At 41.7% G+C, this 22,883-nt stretch overlaps 2 protein-coding genes across 6 annotated transcripts in view; one reads left to right on the forward strand and one right to left on the reverse strand.

Moving 5' to 3' along the window:
• LOC111867476 (RNA-binding protein 42) overlaps positions 1-22,883 on the forward strand; it is a 64,639-nt gene that overhangs the window by 7,051 nt on the left and 34,705 nt on the right. For 2 of the 3 annotated variants that reach the window (XR_002843357.2, XM_023857397.2), the window contains exons 3-6: positions 379-589; positions 2,535-2,866; positions 3,961-4,155; positions 20,343-20,520. Coding sequence is in view for 2 of the 3 variants with exons in the window: in XM_023857397.2 (XP_023713165.1) it covers positions 379-589; positions 2,535-2,866; positions 3,961-4,155; positions 20,343-20,520 (916 nt within the window). In the remaining variant the exon portion in view is untranslated. The remainder of the gene's footprint in view (positions 1-378; positions 590-2,534; positions 2,867-3,960; positions 4,156-20,342; positions 20,521-22,883) is intronic. The other variant, XM_023857406.2, reaches the window with a different exon arrangement.
• LOC111867486 overlaps positions 7,665-22,883 on the reverse strand; it is a 73,429-nt gene continuing 58,210 nt past the window's right edge. For all 3 annotated transcript variants that reach the window (XM_023857429.2, XM_033752744.1, XM_023857422.2), the window contains exon 2: positions 7,665-10,775. In XM_023857429.2, coding sequence (XP_023713197.1) covers positions 9,488-10,762 — 1,275 coding nt within the window. In that variant the 5' untranslated portion in view covers positions 10,763-10,775 and the 3' untranslated portion in view covers positions 7,665-9,487. The remainder of the gene's footprint in view (positions 10,776-22,883) is intronic.

Consider the following 22,883-nt stretch of genomic DNA (forward strand, 5'->3'; position numbering starts at 1 on the left):
ACAATTTCCCTATCCAAATGGGTGTAATACCTGTATGTATGGATCGTTGAATGATAATAAAAATGAAATGAAAGAGCCCCCAATACCCATTGGATAGGAACCTGGGTGGGCCTCAGAACCCGTCTGGATGATGTAGAGAAACACAAATTTTGTCTCTACCAGGGCTTGAAATCCGATCCCTCAACAATGCGCCCTATAGGCAGTCTCTATACTGACTACACTGTACCAGCTTGGTGATCTCTTGGCCTCCTTTTATTATTTCAAAACAAGGAAATTAGTTTAAGTGTACTGAGCAGTAGCTCTGTAGTTTCTGATATAGCAACTTGAAAAGCTTAAAATTTATGTCTGTTGCTAATTCTGTGTTTGTCTGTATTTCAGCAATGCGTGGGGTCGGCATGGGTCCTCCTGGACCAATGATGGGAGGCCCTTCTCCCCCAGGGTTCATGGGCCCCCCTAACATGGCTCATCCTCCAGCTCCTCCTTTCATGGGTCCTCCAGTCCCTGGCCCTGGGCCGCAGGTGATGCCTATGGAACAACGTCTGCCAACTCCAATGCCTCCAGCTCAACCTCATGTACCTGCAATTGTAAGGTGAGGCTGTTTTCATGTTGGTAACAACAATTTTCAAATGGGTTGCCATGTTTCCTCTGCTTATTCACCATTTTGCTCTGTTCCCAGAGTTCTTCTGTTATATACCATATCATCCTAAGGAGGTCACTGAGCCAAATTCAAGGACATTTCCCGCCCAACAGTAGTCTCTAACGCCTCTGATAGAGGGGGGAAACATTATAGATACCGCCAAGCCAGTAGAGGCCGAACTCGCTGGCTTGGTCGGGACTGATGGTAAGCACCAGTATCGGTAGGGTATAGAGACTGGTAGAATATCATAGAGGGAAGCACAATAGATCAAACTGGTCGCGGTGCATGGGGAAACCCACCCTCTCTAACTAACTAACTACCATATCATACTTTGTTTTACATGCTAATGGACAACTATTTGAGGTGATGTTAAGTAGGAAAACTGGGTATGTGACAGAGAGTCTTCCTTTTGATTCTGGCCATACTGTTATGTATTTACTTTGTATTAAAACTTAAATGTGTAATCATTACCAAGTAAATATATTTACCTGGCATCATGTTTGCATTCATGAGTTGAGAAAGGAAGGAAAATGATTAATATTGGTATCTGACTGATAACTAAAGTGAGTAAGTAAAGGCATCCCTGTAACAGGCTGTGGAGGCCCATAGGGTTGTGAGATGTTGAGGTTCCCACATTGTCTAGATAATCGGCTCATAGATGGCGGCATGGTTGTCAGCCTTACACGCCGGCCGGACCTTTATCCCCAAGAACAATCTGAGAATATTCCTGGTACTCATTTCTGTTAGACCCCAGGGCCATAGTGTGGATGGAAGAATTAGGTAAATTTAAAAAATTTTCAATTACCTTATCCGGATTTGATCCCGTGACCTTCTGGCTTGTAGCATAGTGCCTCAACCTATGATGCTACCATGTACGCACGGTATCTGACTGGATTATTTCTTTCCCCCACTGTCTGATGTATGTTTGCTCACATGATTAAGTATGAATGCCAATGTTTAGGTTGATGTCTTCTGGCTTATGACCTGTGGAGTCTCACAGGTTGGTAACCAATATTTTTTAGTAATATACTGCCAACATTATTTTGTTTGTATTCCACCAACACTGTGAGTTAACTGCTGATCACTTATTCTGCATTCCTCAGATATTTCACCCCCTTCCCCAGGAGTAACACAGCTGGGCAGTACACCATCTATTTACAGACTTTAAGAAAGCCTAAGATTCAGTTAGGAGAGAAGTATATTACAGTATTCTCGTTTAATTTGTTATATCCACAAAATTAGGGCAACCAATTAAAATTATTTAAAAACTTGTTACATATTTGTTTGTGTCATATGCTATTCATGAAACAAGGAGACTCTTTATTCCATGTCCTTTTAACTTCACATTTGAATGTCCCAGAAGGAAGATCTATGAAGATCTGGTGGGATTGAAATTGGAAAGAATATGCTAACTTGTGGTGCGTGCTGTTTTAATTTATTGGGTATACACATTAACACCACAGAGAGTTACAAAGGCTGTATTTGATTCTGGTAAGGAGTTGGTCTCTTGTTAAATATGGAGGAATGTGAGTGTGTATTCATGTCGCATCATCAGAATAGAAGAAAGCGTAGGGGTGGTGATTACTTGGGAGATCAAGTGGTAGATGGCAGGATGATATTAAAATGTACCTCAAATGGATGGAGAGTGAGGTGTAGAATAACCATCTGCTGCGGACAGAAATAAGTGGAATGTCATCATCACAGTAACCTATCATTGGTTGTTGCCAAACATTATGAGATAAAAGTTTTCATATGTAAACCCATTAGCCAACATCCTTGATTCTATTGTAGTATGAAAACAGCCGATGAATGATACGTAATTCGTGAATCATATCAATATAATTGCACTCATGTTTGTTTGCGATTTTACATGTACTTACTTTCTGGTTTTTCGTAGTGCTACACCAAAGCTGTATCTTGCAAAGCCATCTGGAGCCAAGTCAGAAACAGACTTAGGAGATGATCAGCGGAAAGGGAACAGGAAGAGTAAGAGTGGTAATGAAAAGAGTGCAGTGCCTGCTCTAGAAATGTCACGTGCTCGGGGTATGGCTGAGAAGGTGAAAGTGAGCACAGTAACGGTGTCTGTTGGTCCTGGATCACTGCAGTCAGGAGCAGCAGAAGAAACCACTCCTGCAGCAGGACGTAAGAAGGAGAAGAAGAACAAGAAGATTGTTCGTATGGCTGGTGGGCAGATCTGGGAAGATAATTCACTTCTAGAGTGGGAGGATGGTAAATATTATTACCACGAAGCTCAGTTCTATCTTGAGAACCTACCGGTCACTCACCTACTGAAGAATTTCCCAACATTTTATGGAACCCAAATTTCATTGCCATGTTCACAAGAGCCCTCCACTGGTCCTTATCCTGAGGCAGATTAATCTAATCCATACCATCTCATCCTGTTTCTCTAAAATCCATTTTAATGTTATCCTCCCACGTACACCTAGGTTTTCCTAGTGGTCTCTTTCTTTCTGGCTTTCACACCAAAACCTTGTGCAGGGTACATGTACCACCCATTTAATCCTTCTTGACTTTATCTTTCTAATTTTATGCGATGAAGAGTACGAGGTGCTATCAGAGAGTTCCCTCCTGTACTAGGTCAAAAAAGAAATGCTGGCTTAACTTACTCAATTTTGGCTGCCATCTCCTTCAAAACAGTCTCCTTGGTGGGAATGTATACAGTAATCCCATCGTCTTTTTCCATGCTACATCAGAAGCACCATGGAAGCCATTTTGTTTCATGCTGTTGAGAACTTTTTGTGATTCCCTTTGGATGTCAGACGCTGTTTCAGAATGTCATCCCTTCAGTTTCATCTTCAATTTGGGAAACAAAGCGAAATCACAGGGGCTAAGTCCGGCAAGTAGGGAGCATGGGGAATGATAACCATGTTGTTAGTCACAAACTCTGTGGTTTTCGGGGACATTTGGGCAAGTGCATTGTCGTGATGAAGGAGCCAGTTGTGGCTGTGTCGAAGTTCCGTTCTTTTTCGTAGAACATTTTTTCTCAAGCGTCTCAAAATATCATAGTAAAAGTCAGAGTTGACCGTAGTGTTAGGAGGAACAAATTCACTGTGAACCTCCTTCCTTAACAGTAATAGTACAATTTCAAAACTTAAATTTAATTGGAGTAATATAATTTCTAATCTGTGCAAGCACCAGTTACTTAATTGTGTCTGTTTAAACTCTATTTAGTTGATAGTTTGTAAAGTTTTACAAAGAAGTATTCTCACACATTACCTCTGATGCAGCACTTGGCTGGTTACAGAGTAAGGTTGGTTTTATTCTATATAACTACAATGAACTGTATGGTTCTTTTGTTTCAGATGATTTCCGAATTTTTTGTGGTGATTTGGGTAATGATGTGACAGATGAAATTCTAACAAGAGCTTTTAGCAAATATCAATCTTTCCTGAAGGCAAAAGTGGTACGAGACAAACGATCCAATAAAACCAAAGGGTTTGGTTTCGTGAGCTTTAAGGATCCACAAGACTTTATCAAAGCTATGAAGGAGATGAATGGTGAGTACATTTTTTGTTAGTATTCACTATCTATATCAACTTCAGGAAATTTATCAGAAAAGTTTTAATACTGACACTGTCAATAGAAGTCAGTCAGTGAAACTCTCCATATAATTTGAATCTGATTGCAAGTGATGACATCACTCGTGAATTCAAGTTGCTTGACGTGCTGTTTAAATTGCAAGGCTTCACCAAATGTCCATTTTTCTCTCTTTCCTTACTAATATTACAAGCACTTCTCTTATCCTGTGTTGAGGTACCTCACATGTGAGATATGACCTAGAAAAATTTAATTTAAGTAAATGTTCTTGAACTTTATGGGTGCAGTTCTTATCTGTTGCTTTTCTTCTTAGATGTTGTCATTGCAGAACAGATATTTGTGTCCATGTTTTGGAAAAAATATGGTTTTGATATCATAGCGGCTTCTCAGTAGTTAGGAGTTGGACAGACAGTCAGTCAACTTCAGCCCCCATCCAATATATACAGTTAGTCCTATATTAGTAGTTCAAAATGCTGCTATGCAGGCTGATAACTGGAAGCAATTTAGAACACTTTTTGTGTCGTGCTTATTCACCCACTCATGGAACTGAGCCCTTCTTGAGAAGTTGGTAGTCGCTCAGCCACTCATGAATTTCCCGACATTTTATGGAACCCGGAGGTTTATTACTTTGTTCATAAGAGCCCTCCACTAATCCCTATCCTGAGCCAGAGAAATCTAGTCCATACCATCTCACCCCATCTCTCTAAGTAAAATAAGTAAAGGTATCCCTCTAACAAACAGGCCACGGAGGCCCATAGGGCTGTGAGATGTTGAGGTTCCCAAATTTTCTAGACAGTCGGCTCATAGATGGCAGCAAGGTTGTCAGCCCTACGTGCCCGCCACCCTTTACCCCCAAGAATATTCAAAGAATATTCCTGGTACTCATTTCTGTTAGAGGCTGAGTCGACTCCAGGGCCATAGTGTGGCTGGAAGGATTAGGTCAATTTAAAAATTCCAGTGACCTAATTGGGACTTGAACTCGCGACCTTCCAGCTTGTAGCATAGTGCCTCAACCAACTATGCTACCAAACCAATTTAATATTATCCTCTCACCTATGTCTAGGTTTTCTTAGTGGTCTCTTTCCTTCTGATTTCCCCACCAAAATTGTATATGCATTAATCTTTGCCCCATTCATGCTACATGCCCTGCTCATCTCGTTCCCCTTGACTTAATCATTCTGATTATACTTGTTGAAGAACACAAGTTATGATGAAGCTTCTCATTATGCAGTTTTCTCCAACCTCCCGTCACTTCATCCCACCGTGCTTATTATTGTAACATTATTCTAGAATACCAAGCAAAATAAAAGAGGAGATATGTTTATTAAGAAAAACCATTCTAAGTAATGTTAAATATGTGCAGTAGGTGATTGATTATATAACTTTTATGGTTCCTACATAATGCATCACATGCAGTTTTTTATTTGTTACGTGTCTAAATACTTGTTTTTTTTATCAACTGATTAATTTTATAGTTTATTTTACAAAACTATAGCAATAACAGTGGTATATAAGCACTGGCCAATTTGTATTTTATTGAGTTTTCAGATTGATACTTCTTAGTTGTGCATGTCAATAGAGTACCAAATTTCATGAAAATCTGTCATTTTGTACAAAAGTTCTAAAGGGGAAGAGACACAGATGAACTGTGGACATGATATTTTAAGCCTGCCTCTCTTTATGGAATAAGAAAAGTAGGTTAAAACCTGAATGCAGGCAGTCATCAGGATTTTAGAAAATCACGATCCTCAAATTTTTGTGTACCAGTATCTACAGTCAAAGTATTAAGTAACTAAGTAAGATTTGAGGCTTTCACAGCAGTGAATATGAAGAATGCCGTCTTCTGGGATGTGGCGCCATGTAGATGTAGTGTAAATCGACATTTTGGAGGATGTATCACCTCCATTTTGAGGGTAAAAACATCCATGAGCGAGGAACCGGCATATGCAGGTGGCTGCAGTCTGCCTGAAGATGGAGGCGGTACGTTCCTCCAAAACGGGTTTAGACTAGATCTACACAGTGCCACATCCCAGAAGATGGCATTCTTCTTCTTAAGTAACTACACTTTAATTTGAATTCAGAGTAAAACAGTGTAAGTACAGTCATGAAATTATGTGATCTTTCATGAAGAAAATCAAGACATGCGCTGGGTTGCAGGGCTAGTTTTAATCTGTTATTGTTTACACTTTGAAGCACAAATTCTTTCTAAATAGTACTTAAAAATTCGGCCCCAATCTTGCAAGAAAATGTTCTTCATCTCAATTATAAAGATGACTGACTATTTTTTTTATTTACATAAAATTAGCAATTACAATTACATTTGATTCTATAAGCTAATTAGCCCTAGTATTCTTTGTGACGTGGAGAGGGCTTATCCGAGATAGGTCCTTGTTAACCCTCTCTCAGGTCGGCTGGTCAATTCCTTTTTAGTCTTCGCCCATTGTGCGGTTCCAGTAACGGTTGCATTAGTACGTTCTCATGTCCTTCTGTTTTGTTGAGGTATCTTTTGCTTTCCCTTTTATGACTTCCTTCACTAGCGGCACTTTCAGGTCTTCATGGAGTGTTATATTGGAAACATACCGCGGGGCGTTAGTAATCATACGTAGTATCTTTGACTGACATCTTTGGATTATGGAAATATTGGTTTTGCTAGCACATCCCCATATTTCCACTCCATATACCCAAATTTCTTTTATTATTGTTTTGTAAAGTAAGATTTTGTTGTCTATGAGAGCTTGGAATTTCTTCCAATTAACCAATGCATACCCTTGATTTTTAGATCAATCTGTTTGCGTTTTTTAGTAATGTGTTCCTTCCAAGTTAGATGGTTGTCTAGATGAATACCTAAGTATTTTGTGCTGGGTGATTCAGGTATTTGTATGTTATTAAAGAAAACTGCAGGTCATTGTTCTCTTCTTAGACTGAAGTTTACTTGCACTGACTTGGTTTCATTGATTTTTATTTTCCATGTATTTGTCCGCTCTTGTATTTGATTTAGATGATTTTGCAAAGTGAAGGTAGCTATTGCTGGATCTGTGTTGGCTGAGAGGATCACAGTATCATCCGCAAATGTGCCCATTGTTGTGTTGGCATTGACTGGTAGGTCTGCTGTATACAGTAAATCAAGTAGTGGGCCTAAGACACTGCCTTGTGGTACACCTGATTTTATTGTAAAATTGTTAGATATGCTATCATTGATTCTTGTTCTGAACTCTCTGCCATTTATACAGGATTTTAATAATTGGGAATAAGTGATGGGCAGATATTTTTTGATTTTGTACAATAGTCCTGGATATCATACCTTATCAAAGGCTTGACTTGCATCAAGGTGGACCAATGTGCAGTATTCTTTATTTTCTATTGCTTGGTGTATTTTGTGTGTTATTCTATGTATCTGCTGTACAGTGGAGTGGTTTCCTCTAAAACCAAATTGATGTGATGGTATCCATTCTTCTGTATTTGGGTCAGACATTATTATTTTTAAGAGAAGTCTTTCGAGGAGCTTAGATATGATGGGTAATAAACTTACAGGATGATAGGATGACACACTATTAGGATTTTTGCCTGGTTTGGGGATCAGGATTATTTCTGCTGTTTTTAGCTGATTTGGCCAGTATTTGTGTTTGAGAATAGCATTAAATATATATGTGAGAAGTACTAACCCTTGTCTTGACATTTCTTTTAACGTTATTTAAGTCACTTCATCAGTGCCAGGTGGTTTTCTTGAATTTAGAAGTGCTATTTCGTTTTGCACTTCTTTAACTGTAAAAAATTTTATTTCTGGTATAATGCTGATATTTTCAGATATTTGTCTTTCTGTTTCTTTATCAGTATTATCATATGGTGTAAAAACTGTAGCAAGATATTCAGCGAACACAGCTGCTTTATCTTCATCACTTCTTGCCCACATTGTTTGCGGAGCCATTTAGTTTCTTATAGGATGTATCTGTGTCTTGGGTTTTTTAAATGTTTGATAGGTTTCCAGATGGTATTAGACTGACTAATGGAGATGAGTCACCATTTATTCTGAGAATAACTTGAAACATATAAATACACTGTATGTGCAAAACGTATTTTTTTCTTTGTGTTAAAGTAGGCAGTAAATATAGTAACAACTATTCATTAAAGAGTTGAGAATGTGATTATGTCTGCAGCTGACTGTTTGTAGAGCTGATATTTTCACTAGTAATGAACTTCCAATTTTATAGCATTATTAATTTCCTAAGTACGTTTTTATTTTTTAGTGAATATTATATTTAATTTCAAATGAACATGGAAAATATTTTATAAATCTAAACACCATGTTAAAATTAGAATAATTGTAGGTCAAATATGTCTCTGTCATTTTCCTGTTTTGTTAGAGTGCATTCACACTTCAGCCAATATACATTAACACTTATATTACTTTTTTTCTTACAAGATACCGCATTTGTTTATATTTTGAGAAAATTACATACAGTTTTATGTTTAGGAACCTTAAATATGAAATTGTTAGGATCATATTTGTTGTGAAATTAAGCATACTAGTGTGTGCCACAATAATTGTACTTTACAGTCCCTTAGTATTTGTTTTAGATCATAAGTATACCGTATATAATGCAACAGTAACCTTATATGAGTATAAGATATACTAAAAATATATTTAATTCACTAAAAGTGCTTGGTAAATACTTTACAATGTCATGAAACTTATACATGCATTCCTTGTTGTAACATGTTTCGGTCAGATATGGGCCATCATCAGACCTTAGTATATTCGTATACCAGCTGTAGAGTCTGTCAGAATGTAAGTAAGGCTGAAATAAGATAGTAATTACAGAACTTTTTAATGTGTCTTGGAATACAAATATTATGTTATAACATTCAGGTTTTCCTAATACTTTTATGTTTCAAAGGATGAAATGTTAGAATATATTCCACACATAATTATTTTGTAGTTAGTTGTGTGATCATTCTTGAACTCTTCTTCAATAGCTTTTGGGTATTTTTTTGTGTAAATATGGCATTTATTTTCTCAATCATTGTGCCACACCTCAAATTCAGGGTCAAGAAATGTGTTTTATAATGATATGTAGCTGATACAGTATGCAGCAATATGAACTGGTGCTGTTAGAGACTAATATGCTGTAGTGTCATGAAATTCAGAAAACAAGTGAGTAAGACAGTAAGTAAAGATATGACATTTACCACATCCTCCAGGTCTTCGGAGTTTTAAACGTCACTGTATTGTTTTTAATATTAAAAAACACTCTTCAGGAAATGTTATGCTGGAATTAATGCACTGTGAGCTGCCTACTTTCCATTTCGCCCCCAGCCATATGTTGCATGGAAGTGAGGGATGATGGAATAGTACCAACGAGGTGAAAGTGGTGATTTTCCTCCTCCTCCACCCCCTCCTACCCCTCCATTGCTCCCTGTTGTGACGGTACTGCTGAGAGCATTCCGTACGACCTGGCGGTCTGGACTGGTAGTTGGGAAGTCCTGGAGAGGTGCAGGTGCCACCAGTCGTTCAGCCCTTGCCACTTCAGATGTTGGTACTGGCTTTTTATGCTGCCGTGTGTACATGTACAGAACATTGAAAGGCATTCCTTGAGCTCCCCAGCCACGAGATGTAAAGACATTCTTCTTCACTTCTTGTATTGGCTCCAACTCATTTCCAGTGTTCACTTCTGACATTGCTAGTGAGTCCTGTTGTGTGTTACTGTTCACTGAAAGTGCCTGCCAAATCAGATTTGTGGTGGTAGGTTTGACGAGGGAGAGAACAACAACTCTGGGGAGGTGCAACCTGAATCGGTTTCGAACGTTGTAACGCGTCTTTAAGTATGCGTCTGAAATTCTGTTCCCGTCTTCTTGAGATGAGCCTGTGTAATACTTGTTTGTGATACTGCTTTCCGTCCTCTGATTGTATGGAAGTCTCAGATTTGTGTACTGGAAACCTGGGGCATAAGTTTCTTCATAATCTTGATTGGCCCATGGTATTTGATTATTTAATTTGAAATATTCCATTTGCTGAAGCCCTTGTTTGTTACAGAAGATTGTGTGATCTGCACTTATTTCACTTACTGAATGTGCAAAGTCTCTCTTGCTGCTGTAGTTAAACTTATTAGTCGACTCCTTTGAAGAGCCGGACCCTTGGTTACTTTGTTTGACAAGATTTCTGATGCGGATGGGTATTTTTGACAATATGACGTTTGTCAGACTCTCTGCTTCATTTTGATCACTTTCTGTCACGGTGTGTTCTATCTGTGCTGTAAGTGCCTTAGGAACTTTCTCTAAACAGTTGCAGTTGACTCTTTGTTCGCCAATTTCTTCAAATGTACCAGCAGATGTACTGATTATATGTTGATTCATAAGTTTTGGGCTAATCACTTTAGAATGCCGTGTGACAGGCGAAGATGAATCTGAGACTGGATTTGCTGAAATTGGCAGAAGGCAGCAGAGAGAAAAGATGCAGTACAGTCCAGATATAAGTTGAGAATTCCTCTTCATCATCCATCGTTGCTGAACGAATGTCTTCATGTCAGGGACTGTTCTTATATTTGTGATTTGTTGCTTTCCTTCTGGCATTGGGTTGAAGTGTCTGTAACAAATTCAGATTGTTCTTGTTATTATGTCATTGAATGAAAGCTATTTCACATAATTACTCATAAGAATTGCGGAGCCAGAGAAACAGCCATGGCAAATGAATGGCTCGAAAACAACATTCGTTTCTAGGCAATGGACACGAAACAGACAACGGAAGGACATCCACTGTTAGGCGGCAGATTCTTAATAAGCAGTAATATACAGGCGGTGCTAGGGAACGGCTCGGGAAACACTTTTCCGCAGAAACAGTTACCGTACGAGAATGAACGACGTTGTGTGCACGGGCCATGCCAGGGAGTTATAAGGAATACAGCTGGGGCAGTCAAGTCAGTTCTGTACGGGAGTCTGAAGGAAAGTTGAATGGCAGCCTGTGAAGAGATGACTAGAGGTTGGTGTGAAATGGCCGCCAGCCTGGGACCCAGTTAGTCGTAACCGAGGCAGTTGGAAGGGAGCCGCTGTGAGGAATTGAGACATCTTTCCCCTTTAATTCCTTGACTAATGATCCATGACTTGTTAGTGTTTGCTCTACCAGTTGTTGTATGTTATTTACCGGGCAGTAACGACGTTACTCCGGTAATTGAATAACCTTCATTGAAGGTTCGTTGCAAGGGAACGTCTTGTGTATAAAACACTGCATATGAATATTCTTTGTTATAGTTACGTTGAATTGTAGTTACGTCGTTGAGTAATAAAGTGACATCGCAAGAATACGCGACGAGGTCTTATTTCACGACAACCGCCGTTCAGAGAGGACTTGAGCCCGGAAGCAGAGGTGTGGCTGTTATTAGAAGCCGTTACCAGGCAACTACCAGTGAAGACACTGCTAGATGGGAAAAAAAAAGCGCGATTTTGTAAAGTATGGAAGTAGCGATAGTGTTATAGTTATTTTTTGTCCGGTATCTGCCAAATGCAAACGATCTGATCGGTAGTTGATCTGTTCCGTCGAAACCTACACCGATGATCGCAATAATTTCTTCTATATATGGGCTTAACCTTGAGACGAAGATATTGTATAAAATTTGATATGAAGTTGATAGTCATATCGAACGATATGTCAGTTTTATCCCCCTTCTTGTGAACTGGTGCAGTAATTGACTCATGGTAAAGACTAGTTCGACAGAATTACATTATACAGCACAGATTTCCTTTAGAACTTGAATCACAACTATCAGTTTTTAGAAGCGAATTTTGTGTCATCTGTGAGGGAAGATCATGATGCTTTCTTCTTCTTCTTCTTCTCCTCCTCGTCCTCCTCCTTCTCCTTTTCCTCCTCCTCCTTTTCCTCCTCCTTCTCCTCCTCCTCCTTCCTTTTCTTCGTCTTCTTCTCCTCCTCCCTTTTCTTCTTATTCTTCTTCTTCCTCTTCTTCTCCTTCCTCTTCTTCCTCTTTTTCCTCTTCTTCTCCTTCCTCCTCTTCTTCTCCTTCCTCTTCTTCTTCCTCCTCCTCTTCTTCTTCTTCTTCTTCTTCCTCTTCTCCTCTTCTTCTTCTTCTTCTTCTTCTATGGCGCAACAGCCCGATGTCGGGCCTTGGCCTTCCTTATCAAGCCCCTCCATTCCTCTCTATCCTGCGCTGCTCTCTTCCAGTTCCTTACGCCCATTAACTTCTTTTCATCTTCTTCCACCGCATCAACAAACGTAAAACACATTCAGCACAGGCACCATGACGCAGAAACAGCATGAGAATCACGTTACAGAAAAAATTGTTTTTGGAAATTGTACAGATAATTTCTGTTCATCCTGTATAATTGAAGCCACACAGTGCGAAGGGGTCTAGATCATAGAAGCCAGCTACTGGATATAGACGGTCTTCTGTCAAAAGCAGACAGTCAAGTTCCAAAGGAAGCGAAATGGTGACTGCCTTTGCTTTGTTTGATCCATGTACAACGTGTTATCGTAATCCCAGGAAATCTTCAAAGGCACTAGAGTTTGTCTTCTTTGTTCTGCATTATGATATGAGTCATTATCCAGACTAGGCGCTTCCTATTAAGAGGATTATAGAGTGTAAATGGAGACCCGGAAGTGAGGATAGGTGTGTGACTTATTGCGTGAAGTTCCTGTTTAACGTGCGTTTGCACGAAATGCGTAAACTAAAGCATAATGCAGAGGCTTACGCATCCCTACTCTGCACGTGTCGTCTCTTAGATCGCGAGAAACGGCAGCAGTGCGAGATTGTCTAACATCATGTCGGTCCCCATCTGCTCAAAGTAGAATTCGGAGCTCATATCGAACATTTTAATATTAAAACAACGGCGCAACACATTGTACAAAACTGTATGCCTGGAGAAAAGTTCTATCTTCTGGAATACAACGTCGTGTAGTCCGGTGAAAGTCGACATTTCGGGGGAATATACCGCCTCCGTCCTCAGGGCTGAAGAGTAAGCCAAGCAAGAAACCAGGACGAGATCATTTCTTGCTTGGATTACACCTCGATGTAGCCGATATGTTCCTCCGAAATGTTGGTTTTTTCGCCGGAATACGCAGCGGTATGCACTAGAAAGCAGAACTCTTTATTCACTGCTGTGAGAATCCGAAATCCAACAAAATAAGTACAGGAATTTGTGACTTACTTGGAACGTTTCCGAATGTGTTCTGCGACTTTATAAAACGAAACACGCTTCTGAACATTCTAATATCCCTCTATATATTTAAAGCCATATAACAGTGAGATAAGAACTCTGAAACTACGCAAATTCATGTTACCATAACGACAAATTGTCCAGCGTTAACGCGTTTCCCTGAACACAAGGTATGTAGTATGTAAATATACTCGGAGTAATGGAATCGCATAGACACATGTCAATATCCAGAACTTGTAACGCTTTGGAAAATAATGTTTCATTAAAAAAACAAAAAAGAAACTCCGTGGCCTGTAGTCCGCAAGCGAACTACACCGACCGAGCGACCGCCGCTTGCCGGCGAAGTTATTGCCAACTTTAGCGGATAGAGAGTGTCGCGTGGTCAGCGCAACGGATCCCCACGGCCGTTAATTTCGGTTTTCTAGACCGGAGCCGCTTTTTCCTTGAAATAGCTCCTCAGTTATCCCCACGAGGCTGAGTGGACCCCGTTCATAACTTGTACTCTTCTCCACGTATAATTAGAATGAGAAAGTCAAGGACGATGCGATAGGGAGGGCATGTAGCACGAATGGGGGAGAAGAGGAATGCATGTAGGATATTGGTGGGAAAGCCAGATGGAAAGGGACCACTAAGAAGACCAAGACGTAGCTGTGTGGATAATATTAAAATGGATCTTACATAGGCTGGGGTGGTATGGACTGGATTGATCTGGCTCAGAATAGGTACCAGTGGAGGGCTTTTATGAACACGGTAATGAACCCTCGGGTTCTATAAAATCCTGGGAAATTCTCGAGTAGCTGCAGATTTGGCGGCTCCTCAAGAAGGGCTCAACTCTGTGAAGTCAGTTTGACTTTGTTTTCTTTGTGTATTTCCATTTTGTTACCCACATCTGTATTGTCTGCAGCTTGTGTATTATGAAGGTCAACGAAGAATTGTCGAAATTGTGAGCGTCACTTATCAGAACTAAGAATAGACCAGGCCCCGCCAGAGCTCAAGCGGTTAGTCGCTGGCTTCCCACGGCGGCGGCCTGGGTTCAGTCCCGGGTCTGGTGAAGTGGGATTTGTGGTGGACAAAGTGGCGCCGGGGCAAGTTTTCTCCGAGTACTTTGGTTTCCCCTGCCAATCTTCATTCCATAATTGCTCCACAATCACCCTCACCTATCATCTGGGGCTGGTGCAATAGGCCAGAAGTGACCGTAGTACAAGGGACTTAGTCCCACCCCACTAGCATTAAAAAAAGCATGCACTACTGTGATAATGTCTACAATTTGCATATTCAGTGTACCAGTTCACGCTTGCTTCCTTGCTTTAATGATTTCCGTCCTGGTAGTTGGGTTGCTGTAAGGAAAGCAGACCTTGCGTTGGGCACTTTCCTCATCTGATAGCAGCGACTCACCTTGCCTGTCGGGCATGTATTTTAGTTTACTTTAAATCATCTCGTGTAAAGGTAAAGAGGTAAAGCTATCCCTGTAACAGACCATGGAGGCCCCATAGGGTTGTGAGACGTCGAGGCTCCCACATTTTCTAGACACTCGGCTCACAGATGACGGTGATGTTGTGAGCCTTACATGGCGGCCGCACTTTATCCCTAGCAAGATTCCTGGTATTCATGATTTATTTAATCCGTCTTGCAGTGCATACACTCATTTATCTCCTTCTCTCCCTCGCACTACATGTTTCGGCATAATAATGCCATCTTCAGGTGCTTACTTATCCACGTCCTGGTATTCATTTCTCTTAGAGGCTGAGTCGACCCCAGGGTCATAATGCGTTGAAAGGATGAAATCAATTGAAAAATCCAATGACCTCATCGGGAATCGAAGCCGCGACCTTGCGGCTTGTAGCGTAGTGCCTCAACCAGACGCGTGCCCTTATCGTCATGCGAAACGTAAAATTGTTTGTTCGTGATGAAATTTTAATGCAGACATTTATTATTCTGTAGTGTTAAATGAATATTTTCAAGGTATCGGACGCAAGCTGTATTACAGATTCATGTGAGTACGCGCATTTTAGGTACCCCTGATCCCAGAAGTTGTCAGGCCATAGCGTATTGAATGTGGCCGATATGAGCCCAGTTTCTCATTAAGTTACTGTTTATTTCTTCGACGTGCTACAAGACATTGCTGTAGGCGAGCATCAAACCGTTTCCCTTCTGACGACCGCAAGCGCACGAGGTAATCGTTTCACTTCCTCGTAGTTACTCCTGACGGAGTATCATGGATTTGTCACTCTGAGTGTCTCCGGTTCGAATCTTGTCCTGCAGAGAATGCCGTGATTGGTCTCGTAAGTCCCACCAAACAAATGACAGGCCTCAGCCTCTTCACCGTTCATCTGTTGTCATTTCTTATTCGACATATGTAAAACATATGAAACTGGTATAACTAAAGAGCCAGCTGATTCCAAGGGAAGCTGTTAGTCGCTCAACTGATAACAAAAATTCTCCGTGTTTTATGTAACCTAGGGATTCATTAATTTCATAACCTGTACTCTTCTCCAAGTATAATTAGAATTATCAAGTCAAAGAGGATGAGGTGGGCAGGACATGTAGCACGAATGGGGGACAAAAGGAATGCATATTGGATATTAGGGGGAAAGCCAGAAGGAAAGAGACCACGGAAGACCAAGGCGTAGGTGGGTGGACAATATTAGAATGGATCTTAGAGAGACAGGATTGGATGGTATGCATTGGATTGATCTGACTCAGGATAGGGACCAGTGGAGGGCTCTTGTGAACATGGTAATGAACCTTCGGCTTTCATAAACTGCTGGGAAATTCTTGAGTAGCTGCAGATTTGGCTTCTCAAGAAGGGCTCAGTTCCATGAGTGAGTAAGTAAGTAAGTAAGTAAGTAAGTAAGGGGTTCATTAATGTGTTCACAAGAGCCTTCCACTAGTCCCTATCCTGAGCCAGATCAATCCAATCCATACCATCCAATCCTGTCTCTCTAAGATCCATTCTAATATCGTCCAAACACCTACGCCTTGGTCTTCCCTGTGGTCTCTTTCCTTCTGGCTTTCCCACCAATATCAAATACGCTTTCCTCTTCTCCTCCATTCATGCTACATTACCTGTCCACCTCATTCTCCTTGACTTGATCATTCTAATTATACTTGGAGAAGAGGACAAGTTATGAAGCTCCTCATTGTGCAGTTTTCTCCAACCTCCCGTCACTTCATCTCCCTTCGGTCCAAATATTCTCCTCAACACCCTGTTCTCAAACACCCTCAGTCTGTGTTCCTCCCTTAATGTCAGAGACCAAGTTTCACACCCATACAGAACCAGAGGCAAAATTGAAACGATAATTTTCATGAAGTCATAAATGTGTCACAGATTTGGTTGTAATTCGATATGGGATATGATTTTTTTCCCGTTTTATCCAGTACATTTTTATGTTTTGCTGAACTAACGTTTTATAAACTGGCCGCAAGTGAGCTTCATAAATTGCAAAGAACGCAGATGAGTACTCTGTAATATAATAATAATAATAATAATAATAATAATAACAATAATATTTGTCCGTGCCATGGAGTCCTAAGGCAAGGAATTTCCTAACTGATTTCCTTATCCGTTCCTAGAGGAGTCATTTGCTTGTTTCGCTGTGGGCTTTTGGTGTTTACAGTTTGTCACGTGAGGTACACACGCGCGTGCGCACGGCTGCATCGTGAAACAGATCACCTGCACCTTGCTGATTAAACAAATAGTTGGGCTTACCACTAGAAGTGAAGAGAAAACGCAGGTGTTATGTTCTTTGGGTTTATATTCTTGCTGATTCATTGTTATCGGCATTATTAAATATGTTTCATTAAGGCAAGAGTGAAAGGTATCCACTCATTTCTCATCATCGAAGAGGCGATTGTAATGATTGATGGGGGGATTGCGGTCCATACTTCCCTTAGTCATCTGCCGGCGTTTGCCTACAGATCCACGTTTGTATATGATCTCCCCTAATGACCTCGAGCATAGTATTTCAGACGGTGGGTCGCGATTCCGCGGGGTGGGGGATCGCAAAGTTTTCAAGAATAATTTAAAATTCAGTTGTATCCACTCGCAGTCTTTATAGGACAGTGAGTCAGGTGTAATTTGGATGCGGCCGTAAAATGTAATCGCAACTGGCAAAGTTTTTCACGAAGTTTATAGCTTGCTGTAGGTGTAAAGAAGTTTCTGTTGTCGCCGTTCAGCTTGGTGGATAGCTTAAGATTATGTATTGTAGCGTGAGTAGCTGTTGCTATGCAACGACTGCGAGATGGGCAAATATACCAGAGCAGATTCTAGGCAACGGCTCGTTGAACACGTTCCCACGACAACGAATACGCAAACAACAATCGAGTTGTTTTGAGGCTATAACAGTGGAAATGATGTTTTCTGTGTGGTTCGTGCCTTAGTGTTATAAGCAGAGTCAGTCGAGTTCCATTGGAGGTAGGGTCGAATACCTCCACCATTGCCCTGCGAGTCGTAGGAGGAGACGAAAAGGGAACCCAGTGCCTGGGGGTATAACCGGGCCACTCTGTTCCTGAGGGATATAAATACGGGGACATGGTACTCCAGGTTGGGGGAGTCTGGAGTCTGAGGCAGTGAAATATGATCAAGGATGAGATGCGCTGGGTATGTAGCATGCGTGGGGAGAAGAGGAATGCATATTGGATTTTGGTGTGAAAACCAGAAGGAAATAGACCACTAGGAAGACCCAGAGATATGTGGGAGGATAATATTAAAATGAATCGTAGAAAGGATAAGGTGGTATGGACTGGATTGATCTAACTTAGGATGTGGACCAGCGGATGACTTTTGTGAACACGGTAATGAACCTTCGGGTTCCATAAAATGGTGGGAAATTTATGAATAGCTGCGCAACTGGCGGCATCTCGAGAAGAGCCCAGCTCCGTGGAGTTAGTTCCATAGTCTTTGTTTAAATATTTGAACGTTGAGGAGAAATTAAGATTGTGTGTCCTTTTGAAAAGTGAACATGCTCACGGTCCGGCGCATTCGAACTGCCGAGTGTGAAGGTTTTCATGATCACAAGGTACAGCGTATTCTGCGGTATGTGCCAGGTGAGGCGCCACCTGAACTAGACTGTATTGAAAACGGTACAAAGGTTTTCAGTGTGTAGGGGGTATTGAGGTTTGTGGTAGCCATTTGATTGCTGTATGGTGACGAAACTGGAGCACTGTTTCAAGCAAATGGATGGCGTACGCGTATGTATAGATGAAGCAAATTTCTCTCGCACTTGATTCCCCTTTTTTGTTGACAGGTGAAAGTGTCACATCGGTTCCTGAATTTTTATACGATGATTAAAAAAACTTCTGTATGGATGTGAAACTTGGTTTCTGACATTAAGGGAGGTACATCCCACCGCGGTGGCCGGGGTTCGATCCCGGGACTGGTCAAGTGGGATTTGTGGTGGAAAAAGTGGCGCTGTGGCAGGTTTTCTCCCAGTACTTCGGTTTTCCCTGCCAATCTTCATTCCACCAATTGCTCCACAATCACCCTCACCTATCATCTGCGGCTGGTACAATAGGTCAGAAGTGGCCGCAGTACAAGGGACTTAGTCCCACCCCACTAACAATAAAAAAAAAAGGGAGATCCATGGACTGAGGGCGTTTGAGAACAGGGTGTTGAGGAGAATATTTCGACCGAAGAGGGTTGAAGTGACAGGAGGTTGGAGAGAACTGCATAATGAGGAGCTTCATAACTTGTGCTCTTCTCCAAGTATAATTAGAATGATTAAGTCAAGGATGATGAGATGGGCAGGGTATGTAGCACGAATGGGGGAGAAGAGGACTGCATATAGGGTATTGGTGGGAAAGCCAGAAAGAAAGAGACCACGGGAAGACCAAGGCGTAGGTTGGTGGACAATATTAAAGTGGATCTTAGATAAGATGGGATGATATGGATTGAATTGATCTGGCTCAGGATAGGGACCAGTGGAGGGCTCTTGTGAACACGGTAATGAACCTTCGGGATCCATAAAATGCTGGGAAATTCTTGAGTAGCCCAAGATCTGGTTTTTCCTCAAGAAGGGCCCAGCTCATTAAGTAAGTACGAATAAAAAAATGTAATTTTTGTTAATATAATTTTTATAGGAACTGGGGAAGTACGTTGGTCGCCCTAAATATTGCTTTGGGCCCTGATCTGATGGCTAAAACTGGAGATCCGTTCTAGCCTGACATGACAGCAGGCCGTAAAGGGATTCTGTATGCAACGTTTTGTATGCTGAAAGATGATAAGAAGTAGTAGCGGTACCTACGCTTGTGTCCTGCGTCTCTCCAGTACTGGAAGTCTGCAGGCACATTTTGTGTAAATAAATCACCAAGTTATATAATTTTAAGCATTTCATTCTTTTTTTAAAGAATTAAGATCGTTACGCGACCGCCTCTGTGGTCTAGTGGTCAGAGTTCCTGGCTACAGATCCACAGGTCCCGGATTCGATTTCCGGCGCTACCAGATATTCATAGAAGTAGTGGGTCTGGAACGGGGTCCACTCAGCCCCGTGAGGATAATTGAGGAGCTATTTCAAGGAAATAGCGGCTCAGGTCTAGAAAACCGAAATTAACGGCCGTGGGGATTCGTTGCGCTGACCACTTGACACCCTCTGTCCACTAAAGTTGGCACTAACTTCGCCGACAAGCAGCGGTCGCTCGGTCGGTATAGTTCGCTTGCGGCCTCCAGCCACGGAGTCTTTTTGTCTTTTGTTTGAGATATGTGAGATGTGTATGTGTGTGTTTCCCTTCAGATTTTGAACAGAATAACCGATGTTTACAAAAGTGTTAACGCTCTTGGGTAGGAAAGGTAGCGGGACGGGCGTTAATTTAAGAAGTTTCGATAGCTGCCAGCTACAGGAAATTCCCTTCGGTAGTGGGCTCAGTATACATTGATTACGCAGTGGGAGGTATTTAAATGCATGCTTCTGATACATGGGTGCCAAATGGTCACAGCGTTGCTCTAGCCCTAGGGAGGAGATCGGTAGGCTAACACCACACTGTATTTCCTTAGCTGCAGTTCATGATACCTCTTTGGATGGTGTTGAAGGCGACTGTGGAGGTGCCTCTCAGCTGAGCTGTACTGTCGACCTGTGGACTGACTGTCAGAGGGCTATAGGGCACGTCCTTCCCTCTCAATTCTACCGTTATGGCCCTATGATTATTATGCCGCTGAAGGCCGCACTTAACGTGTAAGTTTTAATTTACTGAAGTGAATAATAATAATAATAACTTCTTAATTCCTTCATTTTAGGCCCAAATATTCTCAGCATCTTTTTCTCACATAACCGCAATCTGTATATTCTGCCATTTGGGTTAGACACAAAGTGTTGTACCAATTGAAAACAACGGCAAAAATTATAATTTTCTATATTTTAATCTTAGTGTTTATTGGGGATAGGAGACTGGAAAACGGTTCGTGTATTCCCCCAGTTTAATCTCTGATTCATGTGTGCTGTTGGTTACTTGTAACACGCGTCACGTATCATTACGCATTTCGTATTCGTCATGCCATTGCACTCAGATCAGAATGTATTTGCCTGAATTTATCATGTTACGGTAGGTAAACTATGTCTCTGCCTTCATGTAATTGAATATTTCGGCTTTTGTTTCAATTATTGGTGCCGCGTTCAATTCCCGATGAGGTAATCGGGATAACTTTGTGTGTAACACTGACCTCACCGCCATCTATGTCTAGAAAATGTGGGAGCCTCGACGTCTCACAACCCTATGGGCCTCCACGGTCTGTTACAGGGATAGCTTGGCGCGTAAGACTGACAACCTCACCGCCATCTTTAAGCCGATTGTCTGGAAAATGTTGGAGCCTCGACGTCTCACAACCCTATGGGCCTCCACGGTCTGTTACAGGGATAGCTTGGCGCGTAAGACTGACAACCTCACCGCCATCTTTAAGCCGATTGTCTGGAAAATGTTGGAGCCTCGACGTCTCACAACCCTATGGGCCTCCACGGTCTGTTACAGGGATAGCTTGGCGCGTAAGACTGACAACCTCACCGCCATCTTTAAGCCGATTGTCTGGAAAATGTTGGAGCCTCGACGTCTCACAACCCTATGGGCCTCCACGGTCTGTTACAGGGATAGCTTGGCGCGTAAGACTGACAACCTCACCGCCATCTTTAAGCCGATTGTCTGGAAAATGTTGGAGCCTCGACGTCTCACAACCCTATGGGCCTCCACGGTCTGTTACAGGGATAGCTTGGCGCGTAAGACTGACAACCTCACCGCCATCTTTAAGCCGATTGTCTGGAAAATGTTGGAGCCTCGACGTCTCACAACCCTATGGGCCTCCACGGTCTGTTACAGGGATAGCTTGGCGCGTAAGACTGACAACCTCACCGCCATCTTTAAGCCGATTGTCTGGAAAATGTTGGAGCCTCGACGTCTCACAACCCTATGGGCCTCCACAGCCTGTTACAGGGATAGCTTTACCAAACCTTATTGGTGCCGCGCTCTGAAATACAACAGTGCAACACATTTCCATGTGTTAACGGACTTTAAGTTATCTCCTTTTCCGATTTTAGTGCTGGGAAGTGATGATACTCGGACCTTTACAACGTTTGTAGGGTCGTGATGTACTTTACAGCCTATTTGAACTTGCTGTGCAAAGTGAAGCATTAAACGAACCGGTGGGTCGAAGAGCCATACATTCCGGGATGTAACTCCGCGTAGTCCGTTGATAGTCAACCTACATTTCGGATGAACTTGTCACCTCCATCTTCATGGTCGAAAAATATGCAAAGCAAGAAGCTAGCACGAAGACGGTAACAAGCAGAGCTGATAGTAGGTCAATCATGAGTTGACTGACGCAACGTTCCATGTTCGATTCTTGGCATGTGCCCTGAGGATTTCTGTATTCATTACTCTGCTAATTGAGCTTATGAAGCTTCGTGTTAAATTGGTAGAGCACTAAACTAATTGATAGATCAGTCAGGAATGACAGACTTAATATTCCGTGTTCGAATCCTGGCAGATGTTCTGAGGATTTCTGTGTTCATTATGACGATGTTGAATCTCTCCAAGCTTTATATTCTATGGAGAAAGCGGACTTGAAGCAGCAAAACCATGGACTTTTAGCACTGATCTCTGCATAGTGTCACGTGATTTCCACGTAATGTTCATGCTTATGGACTACTTCACCTGTTACCAGTTTAAACCGAACTTTTCATCTTAATTAATTTATACTGACCATTACTCAGTCCACTAAAGGCGATGTAATTGCTATAAATTTGGTGTAATACAATAGCATGCCATATATAATTTTATGGACGTCATTGGGGGGTCATTATTTCATGAACTACTTGCAGGAAGTCATTATTGAACTCGGTGTTTGGTGTTAATTCTGTTCATTGTTAGGGAAATGACCTGGTATTGACGGAAGAGTTCTTCTGGCTTTGTGTCCCTCCTGCTCCTGTGAGAGGAACAGCATGAAGGCGGGCTTGTTTGAGGCTTATGCTAATAATTCTTGTGAGTTCTATACTCGAGACTCAGAATTGTCCTGCGCAGAAATCTGTAACCTGCAGCCCCCCCCCCCCCC

This window comes from Cryptotermes secundus, unplaced genomic scaffold (genome assembly GCF_002891405.2).
Source record: "Cryptotermes secundus unplaced genomic scaffold, Csec_1.0 scaffold519, whole genome shotgun sequence".
Taxonomy (NCBI): Eukaryota; Metazoa; Arthropoda; class Insecta; order Blattodea; family Kalotermitidae; genus Cryptotermes; species Cryptotermes secundus.